The sequence below is a fragment of the Uloborus diversus genome, chromosome 3 (genome assembly GCF_026930045.1).
Source record: "Uloborus diversus isolate 005 chromosome 3, Udiv.v.3.1, whole genome shotgun sequence".
Lineage (NCBI taxonomy): Eukaryota > Metazoa > Arthropoda > Arachnida > Araneae > Uloboridae > Uloborus > Uloborus diversus.
This window is the reverse complement of record NC_072733.1, coordinates 173,426,362-173,447,114: the sequence shown is the minus strand read 5'-3', so window position 1 is coordinate 173,447,114 and position 20,753 is coordinate 173,426,362. Positions and strand designations below refer to the sequence as shown.

The 20,753-nt window shown below is 31.8% G+C and overlaps 1 protein-coding gene across 1 annotated transcript in view; it reads right to left on the bottom strand.

The window, feature by feature from the left end:
• The window catches only part of LOC129219053 (spectrin beta chain-like), a 321,265-nt gene that overhangs the window by 171,401 nt on the left and 129,111 nt on the right, over positions 1-20,753 (bottom strand). Inside the window, exons 9-14 of the mRNA XM_054853373.1 lie at positions 16,599-16,730; positions 14,265-14,347; positions 12,899-13,037; positions 6,567-6,760; positions 4,985-5,162; positions 3,511-3,651 (exon numbers count right to left, since the gene is read on the bottom strand). Of these exons, the coding sequence (XP_054709348.1) occupies positions 3,511-3,651; positions 4,985-5,162; positions 6,567-6,760; positions 12,899-13,037; positions 14,265-14,347; positions 16,599-16,730 (867 nt within the window). The remainder of the gene's footprint in view (positions 1-3,510; positions 3,652-4,984; positions 5,163-6,566; positions 6,761-12,898; positions 13,038-14,264; positions 14,348-16,598; positions 16,731-20,753) is intronic.

Here is a 20,753-nt window from a genome sequence, read left to right as displayed (position 1 = left end):
TGGTACCTTTTCATTTGAACACCCCTTATGTTTCTCAACAGTTCAAATGAGCTAAAAATAGATTCTAACCACTAAAATGACACAGGAATGCCCCGGTTAAATTTCAAGAAACTACTTCTTGGAAACCTACTGGCCATAACAACCTCCCACAATGAGGGACAGAGGTCTGACCTTTCAGGAGACATAAAAGTGTCACCACAGCATATTCAGTGTGCGAGAAACTACATATTCCTTTTTGAAACATTTTTGGGGTTCAAAACAGAGGGGACTTTGGATATCAAAGAAATCAATTTGAAACCCCCAGAATAATTGATTTTACCCCTTTCGTTTCACTTTCCTAGGCATGAGAACATTGCTGTGCATCCACATGACTTTTCTTTCTTTATCTCTGTGATGAGAGCTTTGCAGCGGTCTCACATAAAAGAAATCTACTTCTGAACGCACAACTGGCTAATTTCTTGCGACCAGAGCCCAATAAAGCTTTCCTATCGTTTTTCTGAGTAGTAGCTTTTAAGTCGCAATTTTGCACCCATTATATGCCGGTAAATTTCACTTCAGGACTATTTCCAGTTAAATACAAAAGTTTAATGCCAGATATTTTTCATGCAGGACTACAGCTGAAGCGCAGAGGGTACTAGGGGAGGAAATTCCATTTTGAATCTCTGTAAGATTTTGGTGATAAAAACTAGCAAATTAGGCGGAAAAATCCTCCATGAATAAGTTGAATTGTGTGTACCAATTTTGTTGTATGACACACTGAAGATTCATTCGAAAAATGCAGTTTCCTTGACTTTTCAAACTAATCTAACACAGAGGTTGGATTCTTGAAATTTACAACTTAAACATTGAATGCATCCATTTATACTAAGATCTTGGGGAATGTTTAAAGCCAACTATTCAGAATGCTTTGAAAGCTGCGGAACCTTGCATGTTTTGACAAAAATATATCTATTTAAACTTGCCAAAAAATTTTTAACAATAATTTTTATTTTAGTATATTTTTGGTTCACAACATGTAAATTCTCACTTCCGTGGCATGTCACACACCTTGTGTGACTGTTTATGTTGCTTAATAACTTGTTTAATTAAAAGTATATACTTATTTATTTATTATTCCTTTCACAAGTGTCTCAAGTACTAATTGTTTAAGTATATATGGTTTTTTAATATTGTGTTTTAGTTCGTTTTAGTAGGACAAGGAATCATATCACACAATAAATTCTCACCTTTGTTACCTAAACACAAAATGTCATTCCTCATTTACACGTGGCAGTAATGACATAAAATTTTATTTTCCATGATACAAGGGAGCCCTCCTTGTTTATTTTCAGCCATAGTTGAAGTTGTGAGATTTTTGTCGAAGAACGAGAAGATAGATTTTGTTTTAAAAACTTAGTATGGTTATTCTGACTTCTCACCTCTGTGAACTTGAATTTCAGGGATGTAAATTAATGTAAAAAAAGGATTGAACATATTATTATTTGCTTAAAATATGCAGCAACATTGTGTACATTGTAGCAATGAAGAAAAAAAAATTCCCTGAAAAATGTATCCATTATGCCTATATTAATGGAAAATTCCTCACCTCCGTGAATCTCACCTCCATGACGGACCTTATCAATGTCATTATTTCGCAGGTGAAAATAAATGATGGAGGGGAAATATATAAATGATAGACACTCTACCAAAATTATGAATTGCCAGTATATCCTCAAATTTACTAAATACTATTTTTTAAAATACATATGAAACTACTAATTAAGTCTTACTTTAATTAAGAGAGCTTGATATTATATTCCCACTAATCATTAAAATAGCTGTTTGTTTGCACCAATTCACAAAATTACTACTTTGATATTAAATTGGCCTCGATTTTTAAATATTCAAGTTTTTTTTCTTTTTTCTTTTTTTTATTTCCATGAACAAGGCGTTTTTAAAATTTTATTTATGGGTAAAATAATTGGAGCTTAGCTGGGCCATTGCTTATGGTTACTTGTAGTAGGTAACACTTTCATGTAAGAATAAAAAAAGAAAACAAAAGGTTTTGAAATTGAAAAATAGTTGTGTTCAAAAGTTAAGTTTTCTTAACCCATAAATTTTACATTTCATACAGCAAAATCGGTATGTCCAATCCAAAATTTTCATAAATGATTTTGTTATCTAATTAACAAGCTTGATTGCAAGTCTAATAGAAAATTGTTTGCATATAATACAAATGTGACGACCACCAACAGGTTTAGGGCCCAGCTAGGATGGTCCTAGCTAGTTTATTAGTCTTCAATGAAGATCAATGGCCTTATTAAAGCTATCTACCCCCTTAATCATTACAGCCTCTTCCGGTAAGCTGTTCCATGTGCCAACAACCCCTCCTAAAGTAGTAATTTTACCTCATTTCCAGGTTAAACTGAGATTTGAATATCTTAACACATCCTGCATTCTGTGCAAGAATTTAACCCCTTATCTTTCATTTTGATCAATTTAAACAACTGATTCATGTCCCCTCCGACTCTAATTTGCTCCAGATTATACATTAAGACTCATAAGTCTGGTATAATCTAAATCTGAAAGTGAAAGTTGAGTACAAAAGTGCTGATAAGACACCTGACATTAAGATTACAGTAAAGCATTGCTAGACTATAGTTTCATGACATAGGAAGAAGAACATTCAAAAGTTATCTTCTACGCTGGACCATTGCAAAACTCTCCTTGCAGCTTGAGGAGAAGCATTGAAGTATACGGTGTAAGCTCTTCTAAGAGTGTAATATGATTGCAGTTATATAGAATTCAAATTAACCACAGAATGTATGCACTTATTGTTTTGTTCCAAATTTTCTAAAATATTGCCTTTTTCACCTTTTCTAATTTTTTAAATCATTAAGAGTAAATAATCTATCCATAATAACAAAATGTGATTAAAATTAATCCTAAAACTACTTTAATGAAACAATACCATCACTACAAAAATATTCACAAAAATTTTTTTTTTTTTTTTTTTTTTTTTTTTTTTTGCACTTTACCACAAGTGATGCAGTTTTTTTATTCACAATTGTATGTCTAAAGAAAATAAAAGTTTTCATATTATAAAGAAAACTGAAATATTCCAACTTTATTTGCGATTTTGCAATAATTTAAAAGTACTTTTTTACTCAGTTACTTCCGGGAGCCTGACTGTATTATTACTAACAACCTTCAACAGGAATTTCACTCTTCTTCTCAGTTCTTCATTTTTTATTTATTTATTTATTTATTTATTTATTGAATAGTTAGTTTCCCTGCTGTTTTGGCTACATTTCAAATTGATGATCATAAATTTCTGATATGTTCTTTTCTCTTCCCAATTTTAAGTCAAAATAGTAAAATATGTTTGACTGCAATGATTTAATATCACCTGTAGCAGTCCACAATTCACAATTTTTACTTCATCATAATGTCAGTGTAACAGAAATGAAAGAGCGTGAAGCAATTTTTCCCATGAGTATATGTTACAATTTAAAAAAAAAACTAAATTACCTGATAAAATTCAACTATGACATCTAAAATGTTGTCTTTTAATTTCCAAGAATTCTCCAGCTCTTCTAGTGCTTTGTAAAGTCTTTCTTCCCGTATATCCTCAGAAACTTCTTTACGTAGCTTTATGTCTAAACTTAATGCCTATAATAAGAAAAATATACATCATAAGTTTAAAAAAATTTTAATGTTATAATACAAGGAAAAAGGGAGTTTTTAAAGTCAAATTGGGGGGGGGGGGAGACTCTCTCACTATACTCTCTATAATGATTTACAATAAAATTTCAAAGTTTTAATCTTTTTTTAAAACTTCGTAAATGCAAAGCAAGTTCATTATGAAAATGAAAAATAATCTTTCTTAAAAACAAAAATGAATGCTTATCAGTAGAGATAGTCAAATGTAAACTTGGTAATCTATGTAGTATGACACACAATTTCGGGGACTATGAACCCCAATGACAGCCAAAGCATGTAGTTCAAGTAAAGCTGTATGAAATTCATTTTATTACCTTCATCCACAATGTTTGGACAGTTTGACATATCTCATGTGATTGAATTGCCCACACAGACAACATTTTTCTAAGTTCGACAATATTCTTCGGAGATGTTAGAAATATGGCACTGTAACATTAAATTTTGTCATTGTTTGGCTAAAACACCTTCAAGACTAACGAGATTCTGAGGAAGGAGTGTGATTCTATGATGGCGAGATTGAAAGTGTATGATTGGTAACAGAATTTTTAAAACAAATAAGAAACCTCCTCTGTGGATGAGCGCTGTGTCCAATTTGTTACTTCATGGACTAAGGAAATTGTTAAGTTAATATCTCAAAGGAAAAAAATTTCCTCAATGATCATTGCTAAATCTTTGCAATCATCTGTAAGGATATCATCCACTTGCCAAAGAAAAGTTGCAGCTTATTTAGATTAAAAATTTTATCATGCTTCTGGTGTTCCATCACATTAATCCGCATCTTTTGTCCAGAATTCTCATTTTTAGAGAAGGATTCTTGTTAGTCTTTAAAATATTGGTACCTTTTATACACCTTCATATCAGCCTTGTAGATTGTAGAATTACGTAATAATATCTCAGCATCTGCAAAGTCTTAGAGAGTGTTTACTGTAATATTAATTTTTGTCCCACACTGACAAAAATTGATAGTACAGTGATGGTCTTAAAAAAACCATGTTTCTAATGTTGGTGAAGAGCTTTGACTAGCTTAGAAAAAAAAAATTGTGCTTGCATTTGAATCACATGACATGAGTCAAACTATTGAAACATCAAGAGGAGAGATGATAGAATGCATTTCATACAGTTTTAATATAACTACATGCTTTGGCTGTCATTGACAAATATAGTTCCCAAACTTTCGAGTTTTGCTACATAATTTTTTATTCATCATCAAGTCTTTTTACATGTACAAAATGTATCTAAATTGGGGGTTTCTTCTTTAACTAGTTGTACAAATTAGCTGTACCTTATGCTTCTTCTGCAGAAGCAAAGCACTTGCTAGATCTTTGCAATTTAAATCTGAAGAACAAAACATTTGCTTCTCTGATATCCAAGCTAGCATTTCTTCCATTCTTTCCAGCTGTTCCTTATACTTATGAAGTTCTTCAAGTCGATCTCTTCTGACCACTAAAATTTCTTGTAAGCTATAGAGAAAAACATAATAAAAGGGTTATTATAACTTTTTCATAATTTTACTGTACAAAATGAAGATTTTTTAGCAAAATATCTAAAAGTTCTTACTTATGAAACTGTACAAAAATATCTTATAACACAGAAGCATGCAATAAGTTATACATGTGTTTTTGTTAATGTGGTTCAAACAAGATTTCTGAGATAAGTTATATTGTGAAGGTATTTTTTAATTTGTTTTGACTTTACACATTATACTGTTTTTTTTTTTTTTTTTTTTTTTGTTTCACAAATAGATTGTATGCATTCCAACCTACAGTTTTATACTCCCACTCCTTTTTTTTTTTAAAAAAGTGCTTAAAATAATGTATTGAATAACAATAGATGTGATTTCAGAACAAAATTTTGCCGGAGGTTTCTTTGATGCAGCCTTTATACCTCATACAGAGATCAGTGTATATGCTTTTCTTACAAAAAGAATTGACCTCAGTAGAAAATTTTGATTAACACTGAGTATTAGTCAATTTGAAATCTCTTCTTCAGAAAGCGATTCCAGTTCAAATCATATGCACAGAAAGGGTTAAATGCTTAATTTGACTAAATGAAACAAGGCATCAAACTAATGCATTATAAATATGTACATTTGATTCGCCATTAGGATACTTAGCATAGTTACTGAGATGATGTTTCATAATTAAATGCTTTTGAGGACTATTCATTATTAAAATAAAGTTTGATTTCTTATTCATGCTAACAAAAATTATTTGCTCTGATTTTTCTGAGACAGAACAACAGCTCACTTTTTGCATTTCAGTACTTTGAATGGACAAAGCACTACAGAAAAGTATTTTGCGGGGAAACAAAAACACCAAGTAGCTCCTTTTTCATAGTTTATTTTTTAGTTGCTTTTTCTAATAATTTAAATTTGACAGTCATATTTTCAAAAAAAAAATCCTTCCATACAGATGAAATTCACTAATTGAAAAATACAAGCATTAGAATAACAGACTGAATCTGATATGAATTAACTGAAAATAATTTTATTGTGATAGTATCTTTTTAGCTCAATGAGGAGTATAATGTATTGCAAAATGGGTATAAAGAAATCCATTGAATTATCAGCTTCAGCTGATATTTCTCAACCAATGTTTTGAAACATTTCAATAATTTTATTGACTTTTATTTATTTTAAATACTTGAAAAATGTTTTATTTAGCATTTAACTTTGTTTCAATGTTGTATTAGATAATTATCTTGAAATCTTCTTTCAAAACTTTTGGGATACATAACATTAGTGACCAAAACAAATACTAATACATGAGAAAATCACGGTTTGTTAACTTCATGAATATGAATTTATATTAAAAGTCAGATTATAGATCACAAGGGAAAAAATTGTATTTTTATCACAAAGTTACTTTTTGTAAGTTTGTCTGAGTTTGCTTAGTTGTATTTGAAGTACTTGAGCATCCTTCATTTTGTCCTGTGTTTCTATCTTTGAGTCTAAACGTTTCATAGCTTCTCCCCAAGATGCTACTTGTACTTCCATAACAGCTTGTCTTTGAAGACAAGAATCTATGTCTAAAAAATCACTTTCCAACTTGATTTCTTCCTGAAAATATAAGTGTTCATGAAGATCTTTTAAAATCTAGGAAACATATTTAAAAACTTCAAGATTTACAGTATGAATTCTCTATTACAGCCAAGACAATGTTTTACAAATGTTTTTTGAAGTTTTTTTCTCTTTTTATTTAATTACCATCATAATGCTTTTTAAACAGAGAGTTGAACTAAATCAGTTCACAGGTAGCTATTTCTTAAAATTTTAAGGATAACAATTCTCCAGGATTATTTGGATAACAGATAGAAAAAGTTATTTCTTAAATTATATTATAGGTGACTTTTTTATACTATATATCTTAGGTAGGAATTTGAAAAACTACTTAAGTATTAATATTCTTATTAGTATTAATATTATATAAGTAATAATTATACATTCATTAATACACGAGAAGTTTTCACTTTTATCAATAGTGTTTTATATATATATCAAAGTTGACTCTTTGCTTTCTAATTAGCAGAACCTGGCCAGTTTAATTAGTAAAGAGTCCCAAACGTCAGTACTGTCAATACATTATCATTTAATCTGTGTTCATAAAAACTAATTTATAAAGATATTATTCCTTCAGTAATTAAATCACATATTCAGTTTTAACTAATTATTTTATGAAAGTCACAAACCTCATCTTCTTGCCTTGGTAATATGTTTATCAATTGAAGTATACCACTACTTTAAAGAGAGAGTTCACTAGGTAAACATGCTATCATGATCATATGATTCAATATTAATGTTAAGCACTTTTTGTTGACCTTAACTCTTTTTCTCTTCTAAATAGATAGCTAGCACCCTAAGTAACCAATGTATTTGGATCTGCTAAAAAGTTTTGGGGCAAGATTATTTAATTCTTTTTATTTCATTCCATTCTGGTTAAAATTTTAAAAAAATGAATGCATAAAACATAGAGAAAAAATGTCCTACTGAAATAAAGCCACTTCTATTCAGGGGCAGATACAGACTAGACTTTTAAGGGGGTAGCCATGGTGAAAAATATGAGTTTTGGATGCAAAAAAATTCTGGAACTGTTTGGGTGTCAATAGGTGATGAATATCAACAAAAAGCTCTAAACTGGCCAGGAATAACTCCCCTAGTAGGGCATAAACTTTAGTAGTTAATTTCAGAAACAATGAAAGGAAGCATTATTTAAAATTTACTTGAACAAATAACAAATGCATTTTAAAAGCTTACAATAAACACTTACATTTTACTAGTTGCTCATCTAACACAACATGTAATGATATATTTGCATAATATTATATATTAATTCATCTTGTTTGCAACCATTGAATTAAGTGACGGATCCACAAGGGGGGTGATTGGGGCGATCGCCCCCCCCCCCAAAAAAAAAGACTTGCAAATTCGAAAAATTTGCGGAAAAAGACCACCAAGCGACCAAACCTCCCGACCCAATCCCTCCATCACAAGAAATAGCTGACAACTGTATTTTCAATTCCAAAAATTTTCCAGGAGAAATTCCCTGAACCCCCTTTCTCCAATGTGATCAAAGATCGTAACAAACTTTGAATTTTTGGAGCTTTAATTAGGAAAAAATCGCCAAGGAAGATTCCTTGAATCCCATTCCTTTACTTATTGTTATCAAAGTCATCCTGCAATTACGCTTTAAAGACTTCAATTCCAAACAGTTTCTGTGGGAAGACTACAAAACCTCACCTTTTCTTAACATGACAAAAAAGATCTTAAACTATGTTATCGCAACTTTAATATCAACATATTTCAGAGGGAGAGAGAGTTTTGAACCTCATTCCTTCGCCTAGTTTCTTTAAAGAGGGCTTTCAATTGCGTTTCTGAAGCTTCAATATCGAAAGGCTGAGGGACAGCTCCTGACCCCATAAAACTGTTAACAGTACCAAAGATGGCCAACAACCTCATTTTCAAGACTCCAATTTCGAACAATTTTCTGTGGAAAGTTCCAAACCCAGTTCCTTCCCCCACCAAGCTGTCATACAACTGCCTTTTTAGGACTTCAATTTCAAAAATTTTCTGGAGATGAGCATCCCCCCCCTAAAGGCCTTCTTTCCTCACCTTTTAACATCATTCAAAGATTGTCTGAAACAGCAATTTTGGAACTTCTACATCGAAACATTTCTAGGGAAAAGTTCTGAACCTCATGTTTCTGTTATGTCATCAAAGGTGGCCTTCAATTGCGTTTTTAGGATTTCAATTCCGAAATTTTTTCCAGGAGAAAGCTCCTTCCCTTAGCATCATTAAAAATCTCTAAAGTTACGTTTTTGGATCTCTAATATCAAAAAACGACTAGAGAGAATTCCTGAATTTTAGCCTTTCCATTCAAGCCACCAAAGATGGCAAACAATTGTATTTTCAAAAACTATTTTCTTAAATTTCAAAAATTTTTTGGAGAGGGACCTCCCAACCTCCTTTACTCTTATTATCCACCACAGAGCATTTAAAAATGTGTTCCTAACAAAACATTTCAGGGGAGAAGCCGCAAACACTCCTATTTGTGTGCAAATAAGAAATAGCTCTATCAATAAACAAATCCATCTTCAAATTTTCATTAAAAATGCAATTTTTGTATTTCATTATGTTCAGTATGAAAACAGGTAAAAAGGGATGCCATCTTGATACTGTAACCTTTGCTTTATAAGGAAAAAAGAACACTTTATTGAGAAACTAAATGGCTACTGAAAATACTTCATGAGGACATTGGATCTACAATATGTACCTGCTAATAGAAAGTTTTCCACATTTTTTCTTTTTTTTTCAATGTTTTATTCTCGGTACTCAAAACACTTTTAACTTTCATTCAAACTCTTTGAATCATGTACATTGTTAAAAAGAAAAAAAAATCTTCAGTTCTTACACTTAAAAAACAAAACAAAAAACATTCAATAGTCCCCCCTCCCACCCCCGTAATTCATTCATCCTTCGTCCCTCCCAACTGGATCATCTGGATTCCCCACTGATTGAATTAGGATCACATACAATAGTAATGGATAACATTGTTGACGGTTTAAGAGTGAGAGAGGTCATGACTCTCATAACCCTCCCTCTGTATCTGCTCCTGCCACCCTTATAGTATTATGGGTAAATCCCAACACTTAAAAGGCTGAAAGTAAAGGTTTTTATGATATCAGGCAGTTACAAATGCTTTTTGAAACCAGTCCAACGCCGTGCAGACTTCAGAAGGTGTGTATTCTATTTCTCCTGAAGGATTACAATGGGCAAAGTAACTTAGCTATCCGAGTTAGCCAGCAAACATCTTTTAAGGAATAAGGTCTCTCGAAAAGACATATATAAAAGTAAATCAAACAATGTAAAACTCTAGCAAACAATTTTGTTAGGGAAAGCAATGCATACTCAGGTAGTTAGGGAAATATCCAAGGTGGGATTTTTACTATGACCAAAATGTTAAGTAAGACTTATGTCGGAACTACCAGCAAATCATTTTTGTTGAGTGGGTAGGGGAAAAAATAGAGGAATCAGATTTCTACATTCAAGTGAAACTCTGTTACAGGTACAAAAAAGGGAGCATACATTCAAAAAAATAGTTTTTTGGAAAAAAAGAGAGTTGCCATATCATCTTTTACAATGGGTTACATCCACCAGTCAGTTGACAAAATGGGCAATTCCCAGTGACAAAATCGATCCATATCAGATTTTAAAAGGTACAAGTCATATGCAATACCAAAGAAAAAAAAAACAGCAGCCTGTGTAGGAAGCTACCCTTGAATAAAGTAAAGTAGAATGGGCCAAAGACAAACATTTGTGGGAGTTATTGTATTACAGTCTGATATAAAATAAATTTCAAATTAGATGCGGTGCATAATACAGACATGATATGAGGAAGAAGGAGCAGGACATTAAGACATGGGCCCATGGGGAACAGCTCAGGGGACCACATTTTAGGGGGAACCAAATCTATAGCTTGAGTTTTTTTAAAACAAAAAGGGAGTGATTTCAATTTGAACAAAAGCAAGATGTCATTATTAAATCCTGAAAAATAATTAAATTTTTGATCTTTCACAAAATTCCAAAACCACTACCACTCCAGACCCAACATTATATTTACCCTATTACTACATTTAAATGTTATACCAATTAGACTTTACTTTTTATTGCAACCAGGCAAAATGTAACAGCACCTTATATTATAATGTGTATTCCTCTTATATATCACTTCTACCTATATTTTGTTGCTTTAATATAATACATAAAAATATACATGAAAGATAATATAAGATATCGCCAATTGTGGCTTGGTTGTTGTAGTACTAAGTATCGAAATATATTCTCTACTACACTATATTGTGTAGACGGAGAGGGGGAACCAAACAAAGTTTGTGCTCAGTGTCCTAAAAAGTTCTAGTTGGATCCTGACTACGAGGAAATCCTTCCATGAAAACAACAAGATGTAGATGCAAGAATAGCACAGGAAGGTCTAGATTAAGGTGGCAAACAGAACCCAGAATTTTCCTGTTGTTGTTGAAATTCAAGGATGACCAAGAAAAGCTAAAAACCTACTTGTAGTGCTAATTTCAGAAAGAGTTGGTGGTCCAAACTGGGTTTTCAGGATTGTAATTCATGCAGCAAAAGGTTCTATAAAATAATTTTTGTATAATATTTTTTTTCCAATCAGAAAGATTTTTAAAATAATTTTTAAATAATTTTTAAGAAGACCTTAGGAACCTTACAAAGTATCAAAAATACCAACAGTCGACGATTTTAGTTTGTAACTCAGACAACCATCATCAAGGCCTGAGAAAATTTTGATACTAATGTCTTCCAGTAGTAAAGAGCATGATATATTACATACTCTTATGTTAGACATGAGAAGTTCTATTTATTGGTTCCTAACAATCATCACTCTTTTCCTGCCCTGTTGGAGCTGGATCCAAGTTATCAAAACTCAATATATGTTTGTGAATAAGATTTTGTTAAGTATTTGTGTTGTTCTAACTGGATTATTTTGGATTGAGTTATGGCACATAATTAATGGTTTCGTTTCAGTGGAACACTTTATAATGAGTGCTTCCTCTGACAAAGGTTTACTTTTAAAGCCTAAGTTTTAACATTAACTATATAGTTGCCAACTGGAAAAACTCTGAATGTATTAAAAACTTAGGCTATTTGGACAATAGATACACAAATCAAGTCTTAAATTCTATTAACTACATATAACATACTTGCATGTTCAATTTTCAAAAACCTTTAACTTTTTCAAGTTTTATTGCACTATTTATTTATTTATTATTTAAACTATTTTTTTACAATTACCTATAAAAGATTGTCCTTTGCCATTGCCTAAAAAAGATTTTTGAGCAAAGTATTTTTGAAGCTACTATTATTAAAAATAAAGTTATTATATTTCATAGTTGCAACTACTAACATGATTGTCAAAACTTTACAAAAGGCTGAAAATAATCCTTGCACTTGGGTAACTCACATTTTCCAGACTTATGCCTATTTTTTTCCAAAAAAAAAAAGTCCCTTGGCTTCAGAAATCTTGCACGTTCTTAAATCTTGTTAATTAAAAGATAAAATTAATTTATTAAAATCATCATTAACCACATATCTTTAGTAAGCCTGGTAAGGCTAAACTCTGTAAATAGTGTTGACTAAAATTAACCCTGATGCAACTAGATAGATATTTTTGAATGGGCACAGCAAAATGATGAGCATTCAAGGCTTCAGCAAAATATATCAGTAAAATATAGAAAAAGATGAAAATAATTATCGACACAAAGTTATTAATGTAGAAGTAGACAAAATTGAAAAAGTTTTGCAGAAGAGGATACAATTGGACTTTGAAATGCATAAAAAAATCAGGACTAGCACATAAAAATGTAATAAATGTTAAAATGCCTATAAGTTGGCAGCTATGAAAATATCATGCGAACATGAAGTATTTATACATGATGACATAAGTATTTAAATGGACTCTATAAAACAATCTTGAATGATTAAAAAACACAAAAATCTGCTTTCCTGTAATATGAGATCAAACAAACTACATGTTAAACTGGAGCTCACTATAAATAAATCTGCTTATTAGCTAGCAGTATTGAACTTTTCCATTTAAAAGTGATCTTTTTTAAACACTTCACTCTCACGATACCTTTTCAAAGTACTAAAGTTATTTAAAACATTAACCTGCATTTGCTTCATTTCTTCTAATATGGCATCTGTTTCTTCTAAATTACTGATTACTTGTCTCAAATGAGCAAATTTCTCATCATATGCATCAAGAAGACGCAATACATATTTCCAATTTTCTTCTGTTTCTTGTTTCCTGTAAGAAAGTATATTCTAACTTAGAAAGATTCAAAAGCTTTTTTTTAAAAAGCTTAAAGATTAAAGTTTGATATGCCTCGTCAGTATATATGAGGGCAAATCAAGAAGTCTTTGCACCTATTTTTTTTAGCCAAATATGGCTCTGAATACAAAGCAAATATATACATTCCCAGCAGTGACAGTTCCTTGAACTGTACCAGCCGTATCTGCCTTTTGCTTCAATGAGCGGAGCTGCTATAAGTCATTTAAGATGGCGGTTGTTCTTCAAACATCCACTGCTTATGAGCAGCGAAGTGTTATTCGTTTTCTACGGAGCAAGGGACAAACGCCCATAGCAATTCACAGGGAAATGCACCCCACGTACGAGGAAAAGTGTCTCACTTTGAGAAGCATTGAATGGTGGCGTCGTGAGTTTCAAAAAGGTCGTGAAGAGTTGCATGACAATGTGCGTTTGGTCCAACAGTGGTTCCACAAGCAGCCAGAAGAATTCTACTACAGTGGGATCTCTAATTTAGTGCTACGAAGGGACAAATGTCTGAACCGGTGTGGTGACTATGTGGAGAAATAGTGTAAATGACATAGTTTACTATGTATATTTGTAAATACCTGTATGTATCTTTTTTTTGGCAAATAAAAAAATAGGCCCAAAGACTTTGATTTCCCTCGTAACATAACATTATCAAATCTTCATAAAAAGCATCTTTTGTTTACAAAACATTAGAACTGGTACAGAAAGGCAAGAAAAAGGCTTTCAAAAAAAACATTGCATACAATTCACAGAAGTGTAATAAAAGAATATAAACAGGGCATTAATGAACAAATTAGAAGGAAAGCTAAAAACATGTTCCGGTTTTACAAAGAACCTGCTTTTCAATGTAAAAAAAAGTGAGCTTACAGATGAAAAGACATTCAACAAAACGCTTTTGTCGGATTTCCTTTCATCCATAAACTTTTTTCCTTTTTCTTTTTTTTTTTTTTTTTTTTTTTGCATTGAAAAAAAGGTTTTTCAACACCAAAGCAAGTGTTTGTAGCTTTTCTGCTAATTTTACTTCCAAGTACAAAGGTATTTATCTATTTCTTAACGTATGAGTTATAAGATCATTTATCTATTTCTAGAAGGTATTTATCTATTTCTTAACGTTTGAAGATTATAAGATCTAATTTATTTGAACTAGGAAAATAATGTTCATTTTATCAGTCTTATGTTAAAAAAATCGGCACCTACCATGCAATGATGTCACTTTTTTTCCGGTAATTGGAATCAACTAGAACATCAGCAACTTTAAACAAATCTTTCAGCATAATTTCCTATGAGAAACATAAAGAGATAAATTCTGTTTAAAATTCTCTAAGTAATTGAATTGTCAATGCACAAAACATCCAACCCCTGATGCAATATGCAGCCTTAAATAAGATTACAGTTAGAACTAATATTGCAGCTAGCCCCTCTTTTGCACTTTGTTACAAGTGCCTTTTACTTGAAACGGGAGAACGGATATTTCTTTGCAAGAAAGATACAAAAAAAATTCACATAAGGGGTGAAGTAACATTGAATATGTATGCAGTTAAGCAAGCTACTGATGAAAAAAAAATTCTTTAGGGGGGGGGAAATTTGACATTATTGCCACAGGATTTTTTTTTCCCTATATATTAATATAAGCAAGGTTTTCAATTATAAGTCACCTGATTAAGCGGGAACAACAGAAATTCAATCACACCTCTTACTATTTTCTTATTTTCCTCTCTTACTTTGCACTAAAGTGATGATAAAAGTTTGGTATATAAATCAAAAATATGGTAAGAGAGAGGTATACTGTAAGTTGTGTTCATCATTCTTATCACAGGAAAAATAAAAATATCAGAAGAAAATTAACTTCAGAGATGAGGTGTCTTCTCTTTTTGAAAGAGATGAATACGTTTTCAACCTGTAGAGATACATTTTAATGGTGAACGATATCTTTTTAATCTGAAGAAAATGGTATAATTTCAAGCTGTTCATGATAATGCGATCTAAATTGATGCAAAAAGCTTTTTTTTCTTTTATTAGCATGTTCTAAGTATTTTTCTTCTAAAAATAAGTAGCTATTAACCCTTTTATGCATGAGCAATGTTTAGACATGAAATTATGTTTAGTTCTTTCAAGTACATTTTTGAAGAAATAAATGAGATTTTTAAAATAATTAATATTACACAAATGCCTCATAGCTTTTTAACCAAAAATAATCCCCCCCCCCTCTCTCTCTCTCTTCTTATGAAAATATAAAATATATTCTTCAACACAGCAGGGTCATTCTCAGGAAAAAAAATAGGAATTTTGCTGCTGATTTTTCAAAACATAAAATTGCTCCTAATGTGTCAAATACTTAAGATTAAGTTAGATCTATCCTAAAGTAATATTGCTACTATAGTGGTTCAGATCAAGTGAGCAAATGTTTTAATTTTTTTAAATTACATTGTTAGTGCCAAATCTATGGACAAACTGTGTCCACAAATGTGATGTTCACAGATGTGGTAAAAACAACCATTTTCTACATTTAAGAACATATGCTTTTAAAGTTTTGACTTGAAAGTTGAAAAACAAATATTTTACATTTAATATTATCAATTCATTCAATTATTGTATTATCTTACTTAGTTATTTTAAATCTGTATGAGCCACAGATGATTTTTACTTTTTATAAATTAAGGACAAAAACTTTAAATAAAGTCACAGAAATCTCAAAGCAAGCTTCTGTTTCTGTCCAACCAAACAAAATGGCTTCTTGAGAGTTGATCCTTCAACCAATACAGTTTGGTGCCACAACCTGGAAGAATTTATTGGCACTTTCTTTTCTGTCCACAGATGTGACCATTTTTCAGGTTTCAAGCATTAAACTTGCACTTAAATAAATATGAAAATTAAGTTTAACTTGAAGTTTTTGAGAAGTGTGTACTAAATATATACTTGATCAAAAATATATCTGAAATAGCTAATTTCTTGTTTGGTGCATGAAATATAAAATATGGAAACAAAAAAAGATAAGTGGTTACAGTCCATGGTTGTGAAAAATCACATTCTGTGGCCAAAATTTAAGCAATAAATAAAATATTTTTTCTCATTTAGAAACTTCAATATACTCTATCAGTTGTATTAAAGTGTTTTATTAACTTGAATTATTTTCTAAACTTTTCTTCTTTATAGTAAATACCAGAAACACAAATTCCTGATTTTTCTGAGAATGACCCAGCATCAAGATATATAGTCCTTAAAACTCAAGCATCAGTGAGAAATTTGTATTGTAGGCTTGTACATACTGATATTCCTGAGATTTAAAGCCTTCTGCATTGAGCCAATGAACAAAACTGCTCTTTGAGCAAAAGGGACCACTTGCACTTTGACAATAGAAAAGTTTTCATCTTTACAATTTGACAATTTCTTCGAAATGAAAATTATTTCACCTTTGCAAAATATAACATACCATACTTTAAAGGGGTTGTATATTTATAAATACACAGCAATACAATCAAAAATAATAGTGCATCAAAATAAGAGAATACATAGTGCAAAATAAATACAAACTCGTGAAAGTATTCCAGTTCGAATGGCTTCATGTTTTCGGAATGTTGCATCTGCCTGTTTGACATTCGCTCCATAGTTTGGGTCAGTGAGTACATTCCTCATTTCGTTTAAATAGCCCTTTCTGACAGATCTCTTAAAAGAAAGTAATAAGTATGTTAATCTCTTTAATCACACAAAGTGTCACTATGCACAAACAATTCAATATGAAATGAATAATGCATTGTTTTATGATTAGCATAACATATGACTATCATGTACGAATATATTGTGTATTTATATTATAAATCAAAAGAACCAGTTACATTTTGTGAATGTTCATAGCTTTTAATTGCATGTCTTTACATGTTATTGAAGCCCTTGACTATTTTTATTTAATAATTATATTCAATATAATCACAACAAATGTTTAAACAGGGATGGTCAACCCACGGCAATTGTGCTACAGTAGAGCACATCAGAGCATTCACTGTGGCATGCAAATACTTCTTGAAAAAAAAATTTTAATGAAAAAAGTACTTAATAACTTTTTTTTTAATTCTTCTTTTTTTCGCTAAATATTTATTTTTAAAAGCTGAAAGATTGATAAAAGTATCGGGTGAGTGCGAAAGTTCATGTGGAGTTTATGAAAGAAAGTCATACAGTGATTTGGCAAGCAAAACTCTTTATTCAATCAATGATATATTCTCATTCGTTGTCTATAATCTCCTTCCAACGTTCTGGCAGCATACGGATGTCCCGATCATAAAAACTGTGTGGTTTAGATTTGAAGAACGAAGACACGACGTTTTGTAAGGCATTGAAAGAATCAAGTTTTTTCCATTTAAATGATTTTGCAATGACCGGAATAAGTGATAATGCGATGGTGTGTTATCAGGAGAATATGGTGGATGAGTTAGGACACCCCATTTCAGGCTGTTCAGTTTGCGTAGCGTCTGTTTTGAAACATGTGGTTTAGCATTATCTTGATGAAAGACTACGCCTTTGCGATTTGACAAACTCGGACGTTTCTGTTTGATTTTTTGGTTCAGATTAGTTAATTGACGACAGTACTTGTCCGAATCAATTGTTTGGCCGGCGGGGAGAAACTCAAAATAAATTATACCCTTGCAATCCCACCAAACACAGAGCATCACCTTCATCGGGTGCAAACTGGCCTTTGCCATTGCGTCACCATGTTCACCTGCCTGTTTCCATGTGCGTTTGCGCTGAACGTTGTTGTACAGGACCCATTTTTCATCACCTGTCACTAATTGATCCAAAAACGACTTGTTTTTGAGCCGCCCGAGTAAAGATACAGCAGCAGAAATTCGCTGGATTTTGTTGCTCTCGGTCAACAAATGGGGAACCCATATATTGAGCTTTAAATCAAATCCGATTTTTTTTTAACGCCGAAAAGCGGTTGATCGGTCAACGTTAAGTGCTGTAGCAACTTCCTCTGTTGAAATCCGCAGAGTATTCTGAACTAAAGAACGCAAAACGTCGTCATCAATGTCGGAAGGTCGACCTGAGCGTGGCTCGTCTTCCAGCTTAAAATCTCCGCAGCGAAATTTTACAAACCATTTTTCCACAGTTCATTTAGCTGGTGCTTGATCTTGATAAACATCTTGAATGTTTTTACGGCTGCTGCAATGTTTATTCCCTTCCGAAACTCATAAAGCATAACATGCCGTAAATGCACTTTATCAACACTCATTTTAAAAGTAATCTTTCTCGAAGCAGTTTGTATCTGTACAAATTATTTTGATTGGAATGAAAGCTGCACACGTCACCTTTCCAACGATCTGACTTATGTAGATAGTGGTATTAATGACAACACGTTACGCCCATTCTAATGCTATCTATTGCAAATCCGCACGAACTTTTGCACTCACCCAATAATATTTTATTTTGAAATGTAACAAAAGCCTTCAATTTTATCCTCATTACAATTGGAATTTATTCACATACGCTGATTAGAAACTCCACTATGACAGTATATAGTGTCAACCTGGTATCCATAACAAGTAAATTTGAAATTGCGATTCTGTGTAAGATCTGAGCAAATAAATAGAGCAAGACAAAATGTAAAACTGTCCGCAAACTCAAACAATTTCTTTAAATTTTTTTGCAAAAAAATACTGTGTGCCTCAAGTCCTATACTGCGGCCAACACTAAAAGGGTTAATTTTCAAGATGAAATTAGAGTGATTGCTAAAACATGGTGAGTAATAAATGTTAATTTCAAATGTAACAAAACTATATTGTCACACAAGCAACAAAATCAAGGTATACTACAGAAATAAAATTGAAATAAAGAAATTTATTTCTAAAAATATCAAAAGCTGTCTGGAAATTTTCTGTGAACGGCGATCATCTCTAGCAGCGTTTTTCAACCTTTTTTGACCCGAGGACTGGCGAGAGCTTTTAAATAAAACTAGCGGACCAGAAATGTTTTTTTTTGTCCCCATATTTTCCTTTTTTTTTATATATATACAGTCAACTCGCGATAACTCGAACTTCGATAACTTGAAAAAAGTATTTTCGTGCACATGCTTCTTTAATTTATCTCTTTAACTCTCAAGGTATTTTCTCCTTCTTCTCGATAACTCGAATTTTTTTCCCATTCACTCAAAAAAATTTCAATCGCTCAAAACTCGTTTTTCTAAATCCTATGCCTTTTACTTTGTTATCTCCCCCATTTACACGTTCTTTTGAAGAAAAACACGTCCTTGGTCACTTTCTTTTGTTTGTGATTTTCACAGTTGTGTTCACCACAGGTATGTGGGAGAGGTTCAGCTGCTGTTTTCTGTCAGCAATGGTCGAGTTTCTAGAATAAACGTTCTCTCAACATGAGTGACTAGCTTTCAGAACACAACCCTTTCTCGTTCTAGCCTTCGTCTTCCTACTTTGCTTATTAGTGCTGCAAAGAAGCTAAGATTTATTTTACATCGAATTATGGCTACAAAATGAAAATGCACTATACTTTCTATTGCAGAGAAGAAAAAGGTGATTGATGCGGTTGAAAAAGGGGAAAAGAAAAAGATTGATAGTATTCCAAACAGCACACTGTCAACCATTCTCAAAAACAAAGAGACTATTCTTGAAAACGTTGATGATAATCAAGGGGATCGGAATAGAATGGAGATCGGGGAATATCCAGAAGTTGAAAAATGCTTGATAAAATGGATAACTCAGTGTCAGACCCAGAACATTCCACTTGATGGAAACATATTGAGAGAACAAAAGAAGAAGATGTGTGAGGTCATTGAAGAAATTTTCAATTCAAAAAAGATCACCTTTAAAGAAGCAGAAAGTGCCATGCATGTCATGCGGGCATTCATCGAATCAAGACTGATATGGACACAAAGACATTCAATGCTATTTCTCATTTGGAAAATGTAATTGACGTGGAAAGAAAAAAGAATACCCGTCAAACTCTTCTTGACAGTTATTCTTATTTTGTAATCGATTTTTTAATGAGTTACATAGTACTTATATTAAATGGAATGATTTTTTGTAAGATTTTCAGTAACTCGAATTTTTTGTCTGTTCCTCCCAATTTCGAGTTAGCAAGAGTCGACTGCATATAGCAAAAAATAAATAAACTTTCACCTCAGCACCGTTAAACACCGGGAGGAAAAAAATTTGTGAACAGCTGAGGGGTTTTTCCTTTTTTTTTCAAACAAAATATTAATAATAATAAATATCTAAACAAAACTTTACTTGTTGTTAAAGAACTGGTACAAAAAATATTTAACAGTTAAAAATAAGGAAAGTAATTATTGTAACATAATTATACATAAGTAAAAAAATCATACAAACTTACAAAGAATAATAACAAAGATATGCTATAGGATTATTATAATGCTGTTCTTTTTCTGTCTTTTTGCTCTTTTTTTTTTTTTTTTTTTTTTTTGTAGTAGTAGTAGTAAGGAAACATTTTTAATGTGGATGAGCAAAAATATCTGAGGACCAGCCAAATTTTTTTGCAGACCAGCATCGCTCCAGTGGTTGAGAATTGATGGTATATATATTATGTGGGTCAGCAAAAAGAAGTTAAATGAATATTGAAAACTGCTTTGGAAAAAAAATAAGAAAAGTATAGAAGAAGGCTTCATGATAGTTACAATATTCTAGTTCAGTGTGTGTTGGGAAATTGATAGTGGTATGTACATTT